This window comes from Anser cygnoides, chromosome 2 (genome assembly GCF_040182565.1).
Source record: "Anser cygnoides isolate HZ-2024a breed goose chromosome 2, Taihu_goose_T2T_genome, whole genome shotgun sequence".
NCBI lineage: Eukaryota > Metazoa > Chordata > Aves > Anseriformes > Anatidae > Anser > Anser cygnoides.
Genome location: NC_089874.1, coordinates 98,750,543 through 98,768,176, shown reverse-complemented (window position 1 = coordinate 98,768,176; position 17,634 = coordinate 98,750,543). Strand labels below are relative to the sequence as shown.

Genomic DNA, 17,634 nt, shown 5'->3' with positions numbered 1-17,634 from the left:
GTTCAGTTCTCTATTCTTGGCAAAGTCAGGAAGGGGACCAGTAAAACCGCTGTCTTGGACTTCCAGAGGGCTGACTTTGAGCTGTTCAGGACACTGGTTGGCAGAGTCCCTTGGGAGGAGGTTCTGAAAGGCAAAGGAGTCCAGGAAGGCTGGGCACTCCTGAAGAAGGAAATCTTAACGGCTCAGGAGCGGTCTGTCCCCACGTGCCCAAAGACGAGCCGACGCGGAACTAGACCGGCCTGGCTGAGCAGAGAGTTGTGGCTCGAGCTTAGGAGAAAAAGGAGGGTTTATAATCTTTGGAAAAGAGGGCAGGCTACTCAGGAGGACTATAAGGATGTTGCGAGGCTGTGCAGGGACAAAATTAGAAAGGCCAAAGCTCATCTGGAGCTCAATCTGGCTACTGCCGTTAAAGATAACAAAAAACGTTTTTACAAATATATCAACGCAAAAAGGAGGACTAAGGAGAATCTCCATCCTTTACTGGATGCGGGGGGAAACTTAGTTACGAAAGATGAGGAAAAGGCTGAGGTGCTCAATGCTTTCTTTGCCTCAGTCTTTAGCGGCAAGGCCGGTTGTTCTCTGGATACCTGGTACCCTGAGCTGGTGGAAGGCGATGGGGAGCAGGATGTGGCCCTCGCTATCCATGAGGAAATGGTTGGCGACCTGCTATGACACTTGGATGTACGCAAGTCGATGGGGCCGGATGGGATCCACCCGAGGGTACTGAGCGAACTGGTGGAGGAGCTGGCCAAGCCGCTTTCCATTATTTATCGGCAGTCCTGGCTATCAGGGGAGGTCCCAGTCGACTGGCGGCTAGCAAATGTGACACCCATCTACAAGAGGGGCCGGAGGGTAGACCCGGGGAACTATAGGCCTGTTAGTTTGACCTCAGTGTCAGGGAAGCTCATGGAGCAGATTATCTTGAGTGTCATCACGCGGCACTTGCAGGGCAACCAGGCGATCAGGCCCAGTCAGCATGGGTTTATGAAAGGTAGGTCCTGCTTGACGAACCTGATCTCCTTCTATGACCAAGTGACACACTTGGTGGATGAGGGGAAGGCTGTGGATGTGATCTACCTTGACTTCAGTAAGGCTTTTGACACCGTTTCCCACAACATTCTCCTCAAGAAACTGGCTGCTCGTGGCTTGGACTGGCATATGCTTTGTTGGGTTAAAAACTGGCTGGATGGCCGGGCCCAAAGAGTTGTGGTGAATGGAGCCAAATCCAGTTGGAGGCCGGTTACTAGTGGAGTCCCCCAGGGCTCAGTGCTGGGGCCGGTCCTCTTTAATGTCTTTATTGATGACCTGGATGAGGGGATCGAGTGCACCCTCAGTAAGTTTGCAGATGACACCAAGTTAGGTGCGTGTGTCGATCTGCTCGAGGGAAGGAAGGCTCTGCAGGAGGATCTGGATAGGCTGGAGCGATGGGCTGAGGTCAACTGCATGAAGTTCAACAAGGCCAAGTGCCGGGTCCTGCATCTGGGGCGTAACAACCCCAAGCAGAGCTACAGGCTGGGAGATGAGTGGCTGGAAAGCTGCCTGGCTGAGAAGGACCTGGAAGTATTGGTCGATAGGCAGCTGAATATGAGCCAGCAGTGTGCTCAGGTGGCCAAGAAGGCCAACAGCATCCTGGCTTGCATAAGAAGCAGTGTGGCCAGCAGGTCTAAGGAGGTGATTGTCCCCCTGTACTCGGCTCTGGTGAGGCCGCACCTCGAGTACTGTGTTCAGTTTTGGGCCCCTCGCTACAAGAAGGACATGGAGGTGCTCGAGAGAGTCCAGAGAAGGGCAGTGAAGCTGGTGAGGGGTCTGGAGAACAAGTCTTACGAAGAGCGGCTGAGGGAGCTGGGGTTGTTTAACCTCGAGAAGAGGAGGCTCAGGGGAGACCTCATCACTCTCTATAGGTACCTTAAAGGAGGCTGTAGAGAGGTAGGGGTTGGTCTATTCTCCCACGTGCCTGGTGACAGGATGAGGGGGAATGGGCTAAAGTTGCGCCAGGGGAGGTTTAGGTTGGATGTTAGGAAGAACTTCTTTACTGAAAGGGTTGTTAGGCATTGGAATGGGCTGCCCGGGTAGGTGGTTGAGTCGCCATCCCTGGAGGTCTTTAAAAGACGTTTAGATGTAGCCGTTAGTGATATGGTTTAGTGGAGGACTTGTTAGTGTTAGGGCAGAGGTTGGACTAGATGATCTTGGAGGTCTCTTCCAACCTAGACGATTCTGTGATTCTGTGATTCTGTGAAAGTTCCATCTGCTTTTGTACAGCCCCTTGCCTCTTGAATAGTTTATTTAGAAAATACAGCTAAAGATTATCAACTCTAGACTTAATTTGTTGTTGAAGATGTGGCTTATTTTCCTCAGGCAATATGTGTATACACTGATGAAATTAAAAGTGTAGTTACTGCTGACTTTTTTATGTTAAAAAAATGTATTAAAATGTCAGCACGGATGCAGGTGCATATTTTTGTTTCATTTGCTTCAGAAAGATCTGCTTAGTTTTGTATATCATAGGGAACTACTCTTTCTCATTAAACACATTTAGAAATTACTGTTTTTGTTTACCACCAGTCGTGTCAATATAACTATGTGAACATCAAAAGTCAGTTGTGTTTTCCAATTAGAAAAAGGAACAGAACTGCCTGAGGGAGGATACAGACCCACATAGGCTTGCCTGCCATAATAGGGCAGGCATTTTTAGAGGCATTTTAATAATATTTAAATTCCATTTCAGTCAACACAGAGTAAGTGGAGTGAGAAACATCTTTTTTGTATTGGCTTTTGATTTAAAAAAAAAGGGGGATCACTGATGCAAAGGGTCATTAAAGGGTAGCATGAGATTTCATTTTAAACCATGTTTATATTGTTTTAAGGTATGATGACTCTAGGTCCAACTGGTGCAGGAAAGACAAAATGCATTAATATTTTGATGAAAGCAATGACAGATTGTGGTGCACCTCATAAAGAGATGAGAATGAACCCAAAGGCAATCACAGCTTCCCAGATGTTTGGTACCCTTGATGTTGCTACAAATGACTGGACAGATGGCATTTTCTCTACATTATGGAGAAAAACTTTAAAAGCAAAGAAGGTAATGGATATTCTATCATGATAGTTAATAAGGACATTTAATACTGTTTCTATAAGGTCTCATTATCTGTCGTTTATGTGAAAGAGTATAGTTATAAAATCAAATGGGAAAATGCAGTGTTAGTTTTGCACTCGGTCTGAATAGCTCTCTGTACCCAAAAGTCAAAATTGTGTGTATATGCCTGAGAGCACAAGGCTTGCCAAACACTAGGGGTTCCAGAAATAAATTGGAAAAGAATTTTTCTTCCTTCTGTAAGCAGGTAGTCCTACCGTTCAAATGCAAAAGCAAGGACTTCTCATGTTTTGACAAGAGGACAGAAAAAGTAATCTTCTGTCTGGTTTTATGTCATTGCCACTCTATTTCACTAATATGAGAATGGAAGAGGCTCTGGTAAGAAATCAATATAGATATTTCCCAATTTGCTTATCAAACCTTCAGGTGATTTTTCACTGAGTAATAACTGCACTCAAATCTTCTGAAGTTTCATGTTCATTCAGTTCTTACCTAGAAAATAGGAAGCCTTCCGTGAGGAGCTTGGGTAATATCCCACAAGGACTGTATGCTTCCTTTAAGTCTGTGACTTTATTTAAAAGGAAATGTTTTCATCCACTTTGATGGGTGATGGGTTGGCTGATATACTTTTTGTAGAAGAAAGGGAGAGCTTTATGCTTAGAACAGTCCAAACTTATCTTTTGTCACTATTCCTTAATATCGTTTTTTGGTGTGGCACAAGATTAAAAAAAAGAAAGGTTAAAATCACTGAGGAAATTACAAAGAACTGCAGATCCTGCCATGCCAATCAGCACCAAATTATGATTCAGTATTTACATCCAAGATTCTGAGATTTAATCTGAGATTAAATGTGTTTGTTTTTTTTTTTTTGTCAATGTACAAAAATTTGCGTGTGTGTGTCCTTTTTGTTCTTTTCTTTTTAGGGTGAGCATATTTGGATAGTTTTAGATGGGCCTGTTGATGCAATATGGATTGAAAATCTGAACTCTGTTCTGGATGATAATAAGACCCTGACTTTGGCCAATGGAGATCGTATTCCGATGTCCCCCAGTTGCAAAATTATTTTTGAACCTCACAACATTGACAATGCTTCACCTGCAACAGTTTCTCGTAATGGGATGGTCTTCATGAGTTCTTCAGTGTTAGACTGGAAGCCTATTTTAACAGCTTGGCTGCAAACGTTGCCTGCTACATACTCTGACGTTCTTTGGAATTGCTTTAATACTGTATTTCAGGTACTTAATTCAGTCATTTCAGAAAAAAAAATGCATTCCTTACTCTCTATTTAATGAAGTGTTGTTTCTTCCTAAATACTGTTTCAATTATTTACTTGTGTTTGCTTATATAATAAAATAGGAATGAGGGATTTAAAAAAAAAAAAAGAGAGAGAGAGAGAGAGGGAGGAAAGGATCTATAACATAGATGAATGAGTGAAACTGTATAAGATGAATAATTTGGATGCTTTTTTTGGTCTGCATAGGATAGTTGACAGTGTATTGTTATATCCATGATTATTTTATAGTGCAGGTTGTCAAAACAGAAATATTCTCTATAGATGTAATTGTTAATTTTGATCCTTGTTAGGATACATAAAGGGAGTGAATAAAATTGTTTGTTTGTTTTGAATGTAAAAACGTAAATTCAGAAAGAAATTAAGCTACATTCACTCTGGTGGAATCTTTCTTAATTTCAGTTGTATCAGGAATGCATTTGGTCCATTATTTATTTTTAAAAAACGTGCTTTAGTTCAAATAAACTGAGACCAGTTCCATGCTTCATAGTGTTCTGAAGTTCAATACAAGCGTTCAATATAAAATCAGAAGTTCAACACAAAATCAGAAGGCCTACTACAGTAGCCCATGTATCTCTTCCAAAGGAGATATTGAGATGGCATCTCTCTGAAACATTTTCTTACTGAATTATGTTGAATTAGTAGATCCATAGGGAGAATTCATAATGTTCTTTCCCTCCATTTGGCCTTAGCATATGAATCTTCAAAAAGTTTTCATTAATATTTTGGACAGTGATACTCAAAAAGCATAAATCTCAGTAGTAATTTTTTTTCCAGTTATGTTGAAATTCTTAATTTTTCTTTGGAAATTTTAATGGAAATAATTACTGCTTTTTAATCTTTCAGCTTTGTAATCCTCTTCTGATTTCCTCACTTAACTTTTCTGGATCAAATACAGCTTGTTTTTATACCTTCCGTTCCCATTCACTCTCTTCTCTGATATTCCTGTGTAATTTGTGTTGGATATATCTTGGACTTCTCCTGTAATATTTTTCATCTTTGTTGGATTTTATAAATCTAGTTTGTAATGAACTTTGAGCGACATTTTCAGAAAGTTTATTTTTATACATTATGAAAAAAGCAATGGTTAATATAACTTTGGAATGCCTAGAATGTTGACAAATGTCTTCTTACAGATACGTTTCAGTTTAGTGCCCATTTACTTTAAAACCAATGTTTAACAAGCTATTTATTCTGTTCTACCTCGATAACATAATGATATGACATAGTATTTACTGCAGCAGCAAGAGAATCAATTCTGATAATGAATTTTAAAATACGCTTCCAAAGTAATGTGTATGTGGGTCAATTTACTGCTTCTTTGCCACAATTCTATTCATGTTTTTTGCTACAAGTTGCTCTGAAAACATAATAACAACTTTTAAAATACCCAAGCCCGAAGCAATAGCAATAAAGTCCAGGAAAATATGTATTTTATTAGATTGAGAGATGAAAATACAGTGAAATATGAAGTTAGTTCTGTGCTGAAGGCTGCATTTGGAACTATCGAAATGTAAATGAAAGCTGTCATGCTGTCAGCTTTCTTTCACTTCTAATGAGCTATCTTTGCTGCTCAAATAACAGAAGTGATAACTGATTTTACAGATGAGGGTAATGCCACTTTTGTATTGAGATGGCTCTTTTTACAGTTATTATTTCCCCCCACATAAAATAAAAAAAGGATAAGTAAATTCTAAAACAAAAATTGTGAAATGAGATGCATCAGCAATGGTAGTCAAAGCCCAAATACAGGGCTTGGTGAATTTAATGCTGGTATTAAGAAAAGCACAGATATAAGCAGCTTCCAAATATCTGATATTTTAGAAGCAAATGAAGATTAGGTTATAGATGGAAATACAGTAACTAAGGAGAATTAGACTTTAAGTATACCTAAACGGGTCTTCTGAAGACAATCAAAATTGAACTAAAACAGAAGTAAGACACTTGCTACAGTAATTCCAATTTGCTTAAAAGAAACATTGATTATTTATGGTAATAAAAATAGCATTTGTCACTGAAAGTCTATATATTGGACGAAATCATCAGTAATGAAGGTACAGCGAGTAGCAATAATGTAGAAGAAAGTGGCAGAGAATAATACTCACGAATCAGTGGAAATAATTTATTTATTCTTTCCATGTGCAGTGTAAATACTATTACAAGTCATCAGTTTTTATATAAAAGACAGGAGTTAGTCCAAAAGACGGAGATAAATTAAAAAAAAACAAAACAACACATATAACAAAACAGAAGAAAAACCCAAACCATATTTTAAGTCAGGTTTATCTTTGAGTTCTTTCTGTTTTCATGGGATTTTTTTAAAATGGTTATTGTAGGTTTGGACTTTTACCCTCCCTTTCTCAGTTCTTTCTTCTCGGTAACATTTCATGCTTGGAAATAATTTCAATCATAAAATCATAGGGTGATTTTAGGTAAACTTCCAAAGTCTCTACTCTTTTATACTTAAAAGCTATACTGCCTTTTTTTTTTCTTTTTTTTTTCTTTTTTAATCTGTGAATGGTGCTGCTACCTGTAAGCAATAAAAATGCTTAGCTGATGAAAATAATTATCCAAGATAGTTTCAAAGAATTGAATTAAAATAATTACCTGAGTGGTGTTATTTAGTTTGTCTGCAAAGTGTGAAGCTCAAATAAGTGTTGTATGTTTTGTTAGGAACATGAGTTTCAACACGCCTGTGTACTTTGCAAATGAAAAAAAAAAAAATCCAGTAATCTTTTAATTAGATCACACTTACTTTTTTCAATCTGATGTTCTGGATCCTTTAGTGACCTATTCTGGACACTTCAGAGAAATCCTAAAAACAGCAGGGTAGACAGATGGGACATTTTTTCCCTCCGTATTAGATCTCACCCTAATTTAATTTGGGTGAAGGCTGCCATTACCTCTGGAGCATAGAGTTGAAAACATAATCCAAAGAGTTGCCTAGCTTTAATATTTAAACACTGATGCTTAAATGACTGTTACAAATATTAATAACTTGGCATAATTTAATTGTGCTTGTGCTTGTCTAAACCTTTAGAGAATGTTACCAACTTCTTGCCCTAAAGAGCATTCTACAGACCAGTGAGTTCCACAGCAATGGTGGGAGTATTGGTGGGATACCATTTTCACATATTTCATTTTGCAGTTCCTTATCCAGATTCATCACAGTTTTTGCTTATTGGCCATGGCCCAACTCATTTTTCTAGTACCCCATCCAAACAAAATACTCCAATAAGTAGTTAATTCATGCTAATTGCTCTTTAGAACTTGCATCCTTCTATCTGTAGTGTATTGTTTTAAAAATATTGGTAATGAAGTATTAGCATATATGGACCAGAGGCTTTTTTTTTTTAATGCATAAGCTCAAAGAACAAGAATTACACAAACCTCATTGGAATTGTAGGTAGCGTAAAATTGTTTCTGGTGAAAATTGAGCTCTTGAAAGGACAGAATACTTTGACTTATGAAATATCTTTATTCTGAGCATCTCAGACCAATTATTTAACAATTTGTAGTACCCTCTGAGATATCTAGTCTATTTTACAGATGAAGAAGCTGAATCTTGGAGAGATTTAGGTCCAAGTTTTAAAGGTCTTTAGAACTGAATCTTCCACACTGTTTGCATGTAGATAGTAACTGGTATTTTAGAATAGTTCTGTGCTGCAAATCTCAGAGTGGACTTTACATCAATTTGCAACTTTGCTAAAGATGTTACAGAATATTTGACAAAGACAGACACGGTAGCAATCTCTATGGAATAATCTGAGAAAAGTCTGGGTTACGCTTACATCAATTGTAAAATTCCCTTTGGATCCTGTCACAGTTCTACATAAAACTGAGAGAGCTAGTTTCAGGAGGGATAGAGGTACATTATGGTGCAGTCAGAACAGATCAGATAGAAATTTATAGTGGTGAGGTCATGCATTATATACGCATCATTACAGCAGTTTGAGTGCTTTTATCTTCCCACTACAAAAATGGCAATGGTAGATTAAAATCTCCAGTGGAGAGCACAAATGGCAGATCCTTGATGTAGCTGAAAAGCAGCCTTCAAATTGCTCTTTAGAAAATTGCTGTATGTAGCTTATACAAATAATTCTGCTGACTGTGGTATATCAACTTTAAAAAAAATATACATTATTGTTAGCAAAATTCTGTGGTCTGTCTGAATAGTCGTAACGGGGAAAAATTTATTGTTAAGAGAGCTGAGAACATAGTTGAAATTAAGAAATTGTTTATGTCTAAGAATAAATCATACCACTGAAACAAGGAAACAGATTCCTTAACAGATGTTTTTCCTTTTCAGGATACAATCAATTTTGTTTTCTCTGCTCTGACACCAAAAATGCCAATTTTAGAATGCATGTACATCAAACAAGCTATTGACCTTCTACAGGTAGATAAGACATCACTTTTTCTATCTGTTATTCTTTCTGTTAGTTGTGCTGGGATGTTGTTCTAGCAAGGCAGTAGTCACATGTTGCATCTGTTTGAAGGGTTTATTGTCAGACCAAGATGAGAAACAGCTCAAGGAGGAACATATTGCTCGCTTGTTCATTTTTGCTGTAATGTGGTCTGTTGGAGCACTTTTGGAACTGGATGACAGGCTGAAAATGGAGCTGTTCCTACAGAAGCATTCTGCAGTGAAGGAACTTCCAGCTGTGAGTGGAGAAGAAACCATGTTTGAATATGGAATTAATTCATGTGGCCAGTGGGAGCACTGGTCAAAGAAGGTTAGTATGTTGGGACATACTAAGCTTTCTGGATGAGTATAAAAGAAAGATGCATTTGGTAAGAGGTATATTATTTTATCATTTAAAGCCCTCTGTAATTCAGTTAAGAAGATCAGCCCTACCAAATGTTCAAAAGTTTCCTTTGTGAAAGTTTTTTTTTTCCCTTTTTCTTTCTTTTCTCCATAAATATCTTTTTTTCAGAGAATGGGAACATACATTTGAAATAGCTTTGGAGGTGAAACAGAAGAGTTACCTTAGCATTGTCTGCTGTCTGTAACCCTAGTATTTAAGATCTCCTAGCAAGGAAAGGCTATCTTCATGTATCTTCATGTGTTGGAGAACAGTAAAGTGAAAATATCCCATTAATCTAACACCTTTTTAGAAAAGCTTGGCAAGGTACTGCCTGGTTATAAATGGATGCTTGGCTTTCAGGAAGAAATGTTTTGTTAATGTACAGTGCATTTGCTTTTGTGTTCTGATGCAAAGTGCCTGTGAGGTCATGTAGAAAACCTCAGACTTTTTCATATCTTTCTTACACAGGTCCCTGAATATATTTATCCTAAAGATTCAGTACTAGAATATACTTCCATTCTAGTTCCAAATGTAGACAGTGTCCGAACAGACTTTCTAATGCACACTATCATGAAGCAAGGAAAAGCTGTTTTGCTGATTGGAGAACAGGGAACAGCAAAAACAGTTATGATTAAGGTAGGTGGAATGGAAAAACATATAATATCTTTGTATGATAACACTACAGTAAAAATAATCGACGTTGGCACAAATGGTTAAATGGAAGTGAAAGAGTAACATGATTTGTCTTTCTGTTACGTAATAGCATTCTTACAGAGTCCTTCTGGCAATACTCACATGGCCTACAAGCAAAAAACCATAAGTATCTATACTTTAGTATAGAGAGAGAGTTCTTTTAAACTTTGCTAACCGTGGTTGCAAGATTATGTGATAAATGCTCTTTCATCTGCTTTCTTTTCTTTTGGAGAAGTCAAACTGGAGAATTTGCTAAGGAAATACTGATTCTTGGAGGATTTTTTAATTTCCTTGTGCTTCTTCAGTGGTGGCACATGTGAGTGGATCTTTTGTACATCCTTGTTGCATAGACATTCTTCACAGACCAAACTGGAGAGAAATAAAGAACTTCCCTCTTTACTCTGGGTAATTTTTCAGAGGGTAAATTTAGTGTTTATTATCTGCTCTTTTAGTTCCTTCACTGAAAAAGACATTGTTCTTTCTGTGAAAGAAAATAATAAGATCGCTATTAAATTAACATATTTTCCATATTGCTAAATGGTGCCAGTTAATCTTGTGACACACATGAAAACTAATAACTTGCTACAGAGAAGCCGATAAAAAGATGAGCAAACCCAAATTTCATACCAAACCTGACATCCCTTATTTTAAAAATCTAAGGTTAATAGTTTTCAGCATGGTTTTTGTGACTTTCAGGGGAATATGTATACTCTTTGATCAATGAAAGATAGCTACGCAAAGCTGATCTTCTGTTAGGACAGTTGAATCTACCATGCAGGCATCTGTACCTCTACTGCAGGATCTGTAGAGATCTGGAAATTGAAAATATTTGAAAGACATTGACCTAAAGTGACCTTTGGCTTTCTTAAAATCTAGATCCATTTTGTGCCCCCCAAGGATGTGCTTTCTGAGTCCTGACATAAAGTGAGTTGTACCAATGCCAGTAACCATTAATACGACTTTTTCAGTTCAGCTGTTGATGCCAACATGGATGCCGGTGTAATGTCAGCTTCTGTTCCTGGCACCAGCTGGAGAACTATTTTAGCAGAGTGAAGAGGCGGGGTCTGGATGGTGGTCTCGATATTCTACATACTGGATTTTGGCCAGATACTGGCAACCTCGAGCCTTCAGCTGCCATTCCTGTCCCTAAAAATAATTGGAGCTAATTCTTGGGAGTTGCTTACCCCACGTCTATTCTATGGAGGAGAGTATGTTCCTTACACAGGGGAGCATAGTGTCAAAAAGTGCTGGTGGATATTTGATCGTGTTTAAGGTTAAGACTGCAAGTTAACTGCCTCTACAACTGTTCCCTTTCTGCTGTCACCTTCTGTAGACTTGTACTTTACTATACCTTGTGGAGAAGAAATTTCCAGGTATAGGCATCTGCTTTCATGAAAAACTAAAAAGGTTTTATTGTAGATCACTTCAGGTAGTAATCTGAAGGGCTGAGTAAGGCATCAGTATATATTAAAATAAAGAACTTAAACCAGAAAGCTTTTTTTTTTAAGACACTCTCTGTATTTTTAATTCTTGAATTGCCGAAAAAACACCTGAATTTAACTCGAAGCTATAGAGTTGAAAATTGCATCTAGAATCTGATAGCAAACTAACTGAAATAATCTCATTAAATAAACTCTTATTTTTCAAAGATACTTCTCATTTTTGTTCTGGGGTATATTACCGTTACCACGTGAAGACTCTGAAATGCTGTAATTAATAAAACACAAATGTGTGTTTTCAGTGGTTTTGTATTCATGGTTGTGGTGCGTTGACCTTGGCCGCTAAATCAGCAATGATAAGGGCTTATTTTTCTGATGTACCAAGCATTTCTAGTCAGCTCTGTTATAAAGATAAGAACTTTAATTATATTAAACTTTGTCATCACGGTGGAAGAATGGAATCTTTAAAAGGAATAATGTTGGAAATCTGGAATTTTTAATACTATTTTATATCCCAGGATTCTTGCTAAACAAAACATTTCCTTTGCTTTATATGTATGTCTTGGTGTCACTCCAGGGTTACTTTTTTTTCTTTTTCTTTTTTGTTCCATTATAAAAGCACATTAAATATGAAAAATGGAACTCTGTTGTTTTAGGGCATAAGCAATGGCAGTGGAAATTGTATGCATTCATAAAACCCAAGGATTCCTGTCTTCATTAAGAGAAGATAAATAGTAGCTGGGTTTCATTTTACACTACTGTTCCCTTGCATTGCTTTAGATGTAAGGTATGGAAATAGTGCAAATTTGAAAAAGGATTTTTTTCACTTGTTCCTTGAAGACTGCTGTAACAGATCACCACTAATAGATTGAGTTTAGAAAAAAAAAAACAACAACATTTACTAATGCAAAATTTATTTGCATCCTGAGTTGTGTATGTCTATTTGTTGTAACACTTAGTAAGTCTGTTAAAAGCTTATGAATTTTAATGCTTAGAAACTTTATACAAAACATTAACTGAGAGATTGAGTATCATGTGGGAGACAGTATATTTATTTTAAATAAACTGCTGTTTGGCATTATAAAGTTAACAGCAAGACTGAGATTCTGTAGATGTCTGATTTTTGCAGGGCAGCTGGACATCTGTGTCTCCTGTCAGTTGAATTCATCTGGAGTCACCAGTTCATTTTACTTAAAATTGGTTTATCTTACAGGATTACACGAGCAAGTATGATCCTGATGTTCACTTGACCAAGCGTCTGAACTTTTCTTCTGCAACTCTGCCAAATATGTTCCAAAGGAGCATAGAAAGTTACGTAGATAAAAGAATGGGTACCACTTATGGTCCTCCAGCAGGGAAGAAAATGACTGTCTTTATTGATGACATCAACATGCCTGTGATTAATGAATGGGGTGATCAGGTAAAAGGAAGATATTGACATTTGGGAATTGGTGGTCTTACCATTATTGCTGTTGGAAGTGTTGACCTGTGGGTTACAAAAATGAGAAAGTTTAGCAAAAGTTATTGTAACATGGACTGGATCAAGTATGGCTACTAAAAGTAATTTCCCCAAGCCAGGTTTATTGTGAGTGGTAAGCTGTGAGCGCCAAAGATTACGGTCAGCATCAAGCCATTTGATGCAAGCATTGTAGATTTTAAGTCTTTTGTTTTGGTTACATGCGGAGTCTGCAGAATTTACAAACTCTCTGCACTCGGAACCAGTCTGGGAAAGGAAGCATGCAAATCCAGGACACCAACAGAGATTCTTTCCTTCTGTCCACTCTGTGCTTTAAAGTACAGTTATTATTAGGTGAAATCTAATGCCACAGTTGACATCCAAGTCTAGTGAGCTGCTTGGAGGTATTCATAAATGAATACTTTATAGACCTGTACTCTGAAAGGTTGACTTAAATTTAAAAAAAATACCGCTGAGAAAAAGCCATATTTTTCCTTCTAGTGTAGCTCTGTAATCCCGTTCTGTCGCTGCCTCTCTACAAGTGAATGTGTGACTGTGCTTTGTGCTAGACTAACCATTCTTTGTCACTCACCTATGTGCCTGTATCAGTCTGAATATATAGTCTGACTGGGTGTAACTGTAAAGTGCTGAATTTTCTTAGACTGATATTATGGAAGCCCATTTGAATGCCTGGCTCATGTCCACAACTGCTTCGCACCCAAAACTTACATGCAGCCAAGCCATTGCATCGGGACTCTTGGTACCATTTTACATGGCTTTATAAATTGCTGAAGTACCCAGCAGAATACGTGAAATTAAGAGAAAGAGAAAATGTCTTTCCTTCTGTCTATTGATTTCTTATACTGGATATTTCCTCTTTTATTAATCTATCTATCTATCTATTTATTCATTTATTAAGTTGAGAATCCTGAAATACTTAACTGCTCTATTTCTTTTTTTTTTTTTGGGGGGGGTTGGAAAACTAGATCACCAATGAGATTGTAAGGCAGCTGATGGAACAGAAAGGTTTCTACAATTTGGAGAAGCCAGGTGAATTTACAAATGTGGTTGACATCCAGTTTGTAGCTGCTATGATCCACCCTGGGGGAGGTCGGAATGACATCCCACAGCGCCTGAAACGCCATTTCACCATCTACAACTGCACGCTGCCTTCCAGTTCATCTATTGATAAAATATTTCGGACAGTTGCTGAAGGCTATTTCTGTGAACAACGTGGTTTCCCTGAAGAAATATGTAAACTGGCTTCAGCATTAGTATCTACAGCTCGGAAAGTCTGGCAAACAACAAAAGCAAAGGTAATGTTACATCTGTTACAAAGTCTTTGACACATCAGACCATGACAAAACAGCAAGACCCAGGCCTTTTGTTCTGTCGTGTTCATACTTCATATTGTGAAGCTGTGACCTATAGGTATAACTTCTGTCTAATGCTTCCATCCTGATTTTTTTTGCTACAAGTACCTAGTTAGTTGACTAAACACGTAATCATACACAGTGTCTTCTATAGTTAATGTAAGAAATGCATCATGTAAGTATAATATAACAAGCATAGCTGATGAGAACATTTAAAGGTCTTCTGGTTGAGAAAATGTCAAGGGCATAAGGAACCATAAATTAAAAGCTGGGTAGGATTCTTCTATAAAGATTTTTGGGATTATGAGAAAATTTAAAGACCTGAAAGATCACCAAGCCAGTTTCAATAATTTACTAGCATTTCTGGCTATCCAGTGAGGTCCCAGTTGACCGGAGATTAGGGAATGTGACTCCAATCTACGGGAAGGGCAGGAAGGAGGATCCAGGGAATTACAAGCCTATCAGTCTGACCTTGGTGCCATGGAAGGTTATGGAGCAGATTATCTTGAAAGTTATCACATTGCACATATGGGACAATTAAGCGATCAGAAGCAGCCAGCATAGGTTTATGAAAGGCAGATCCTGCTTGACTAACCCAGTCTTCTTCTACGACAAGATGACCCACTTCATGTATGAGGGAAAGGCTGTGGATGTTGTTTAGCAGGATTTTACTAACATTTGACACTGTTTCCCCCAGTATTCTCCTGAAGAAACTGGCTGCTCATGGCTTGAGCAGGTATACAGCTTGCTAGGTGAAGAACTGGCTGGATGGCCAGGCTCAGAAAGAGTCACAGTGAATGGAGTTCAATCCAGTTGGTGGCCAGTCACTGGTGGCAATCCCCAGGATTCAGTACTGGGGACAGTTTTAACAATTTTATCAGTGATCTGGATGAGGGGATCAAATGCACCCTCGGTAAGTTTGTGGACAATACCAAGCCAGGCAGGACCGTTGATCTGCCTGAGGGTAGGAGAGTCTTGCAGAGGGATCTGGATGGGCCAGATGGATGGGACAAGTCCAGCTGCATGATATTCAACAAGGCCAAATGCCAGGTCCTGCAGATTGGTCGTAACAACCCCATGCAGAGAGTGAGAAGAGTGCCTGGAAAGTTGCCTGACAGAAAAGGATATGGGGGTGCTGGTGAACAGCTGGCTGAACGCAAGCCAGCAGTGTGCCAATGGCGTCCTGGCCTGCATCAGAAACAGTGTGGCCAGCAGGACTAGGGAAGCGATTATCCCCTTGTGCATGACACTGGTGAGGCTGCACCTTGAGTACTGTGTTCAGTCTGGGCCCCTCACTACGAGAAGGATGTTAATTGTGAAATTAAAGACATCGTCATTGCTACTGTCATTTCTTCATTTTTAACTTTGCTTTTTAAATGACAAGCATGCATTTCTGCTTTAATGCGGTATTGATGTTGAAAATATGCAGTATTCACTTAATTCTAGATAGCAAATATTTAGTGCTTATTTCAATATAGATTATGACATTCTTTTGTAGATGTTACCAACTCCAGCTAAATTTCATTACATCTTTAATTTACGAGACCTCAGCCGTATTTGGCAAGGAATACTTACAGTTACTTCTGAAGTCTGCCGGAGCATCAGTGTTTTGGTAGCCTTGTTCCAGCATGAATGCAGACGTGTTATTGCAGACAGGTTCACCAGCCAAAGTGATAAAGACTGGTTTGAAGATATGATGAAAAAGGTAGGCAAATAATGTTAAAGTATTTGCCACAGAAAGAGGTCAGTGAAATGTTTTATGACTAAAGCAATCCTTAATGTATTGTAGATTGCTGCTGAAGAACATGGCCAAAATCTATTTGAAGATGGATCCACAGAATTATACTTCGCGGATTTTTTGCGTGATGCCCCCGAAGCTACTGGAGATGAACCTGATGATATAGATTTGAAGGCTCCTAAAATTTATGAGCCTATCCCATCTTTGGATTATTTGGCTGAAAGACTGCAAATGTTCATGCAACAGTACAATGAGACCATTAGAGGATCAAAGATGGATTTAGTATTTTTCAAGGTATTAGTGCCTCTAATTATATTAATACAAAACCCACCTGGTCTTTAGCCCTTACTGATGTATGGCTCTTATATTTTTTCCATCAGATTATATTTGGAGATAGCTCAGAATTGTGAGCCCTGTTTCCAGTGATGCTTACAAATAAGATTTATAAAGCCATGCTTCTGTCTCCCAATTGCCCTCGCTCCCATGAATTATTCCATCTCTTCGCAGTTCTCTGTCTTTTCTTTCTCCTGCCTTGCATAATCCAAAACATAACTCATTTGTTTCTACAGTGCACATTGTGAATGTCATCTGGCATCTCTAGAAGTTACCTCCTCAAAGGTCTCTTGATGCATGCTTCTTTTTATTTTTCATCTTTAGACTTAGTTCTCTAAGATAAATACAACAGTTGAATAAGAAATTTCTGTAGTGTACTTGTATTGTACTTTTGGCAACCTACTTGGAGAGACTATAAATAGCTCAGCTAAAAGGTTGGAGGATGGTGTTAATCCTCCTCCTTTCTAGTTTTCCTTCAGTCCGCTAAAGAGGCATGCACTCAGCTCTGCTTAGTACAAATACTGTATAGGACATTGTGTCACATGAGTTTGATACTGGGACATTTCTCTTGGGCTAGGTCTGCTGGTCACTGAAGTCAAGGGGAAATCTCTTGTTGATTTTGATGAGTACAGGAGTGAGTCTTTGGCATAGGCTCCAGGGAAGGCCTCTAGCTGTTGAAAAGCAGTTGCTCAGTGATGTTTTCTATATGAATATTATTTTTATGGCTGTTCATCACTTTTTTTCTCTCAATACACAGGATGCAATCACCCACTTAATTAAAATATCACGGATTATTCGTACTCCGCAAGGAAATGCATTGTTGGTGGGTGTGGGTGGATCTGGAAAACAGAGTCTGACCAGACTAGCGTCATATATTGCTGGATACGAGAGCTTTCAGATTACTTTAACAAGGTAACACAATGCAGTGTACATAGACATTTGCTATAGAAATGAACTGCAAACAAGCAACTTAAAGCAATGCAAACCTGTCAAACATTTGATCCCTCCTTGTAAACTACATTTTCAACCAAAAGCACCTATGCAAATGCATAATCTGTAGATGACAGATCCCGGGGCTTTATTTTTCTACCTTGTACCATTGACAAGAAGTCTTTCTTTTCTTCAGCATTTGAGTCTGCAATGGATTCTTGTGAAGTCCCACTAACTTATCATAGAATCACAGAATCATTAAGGTTGGAAGAGACCTTCAAGATCATCTGGTCCAACCATCACCCTACTACCAATGTCCCTAAGCACCTAAACAATGTTCCTAAGCACCAGGTCCAACTTTTCCTTGAACACCCCCAGGGACGGTGACTCCACCACTTCCCTGGGCAACCCGTTCCAACGCCTGACTATTCTTTCTGAGATGCTTTCTTCCTCTGTTTAAGTTTTCCCATTTTGCACTA

At 38.5% G+C, this 17,634-nt stretch overlaps 1 protein-coding gene across 3 annotated transcripts in view; it reads left to right on the top strand.

Moving 5' to 3' along the window:
* The window catches only part of LOC106036018 (dynein axonemal heavy chain 5-like), a 151,916-nt gene that overhangs the window by 67,183 nt on the left and 67,099 nt on the right, over positions 1–17,634 (top strand). For all 3 annotated transcript variants that reach the window (XR_010829567.1, XM_066992676.1, XM_066992678.1), the window contains exons 46-55: positions 2,865–3,082; positions 4,018–4,329; positions 8,695–8,784; positions 8,885–9,121; positions 9,662–9,829; positions 12,539–12,745; positions 13,768–14,097; positions 15,653–15,859; positions 15,944–16,186; positions 16,983–17,137. Coding sequence is in view for 2 of the 3 variants with exons in the window: in XM_066992676.1 (XP_066848777.1) it covers positions 2,865–3,082; positions 4,018–4,329; positions 8,695–8,784; positions 8,885–9,121; positions 9,662–9,829; positions 12,539–12,745; positions 13,768–14,097; positions 15,653–15,859; positions 15,944–16,186; positions 16,983–17,137 (2,167 nt within the window). In the remaining variant the exon portion in view is untranslated. The remainder of the gene's footprint in view (positions 1–2,864; positions 3,083–4,017; positions 4,330–8,694; positions 8,785–8,884; positions 9,122–9,661; positions 9,830–12,538; positions 12,746–13,767; positions 14,098–15,652; positions 15,860–15,943; positions 16,187–16,982; positions 17,138–17,634) is intronic.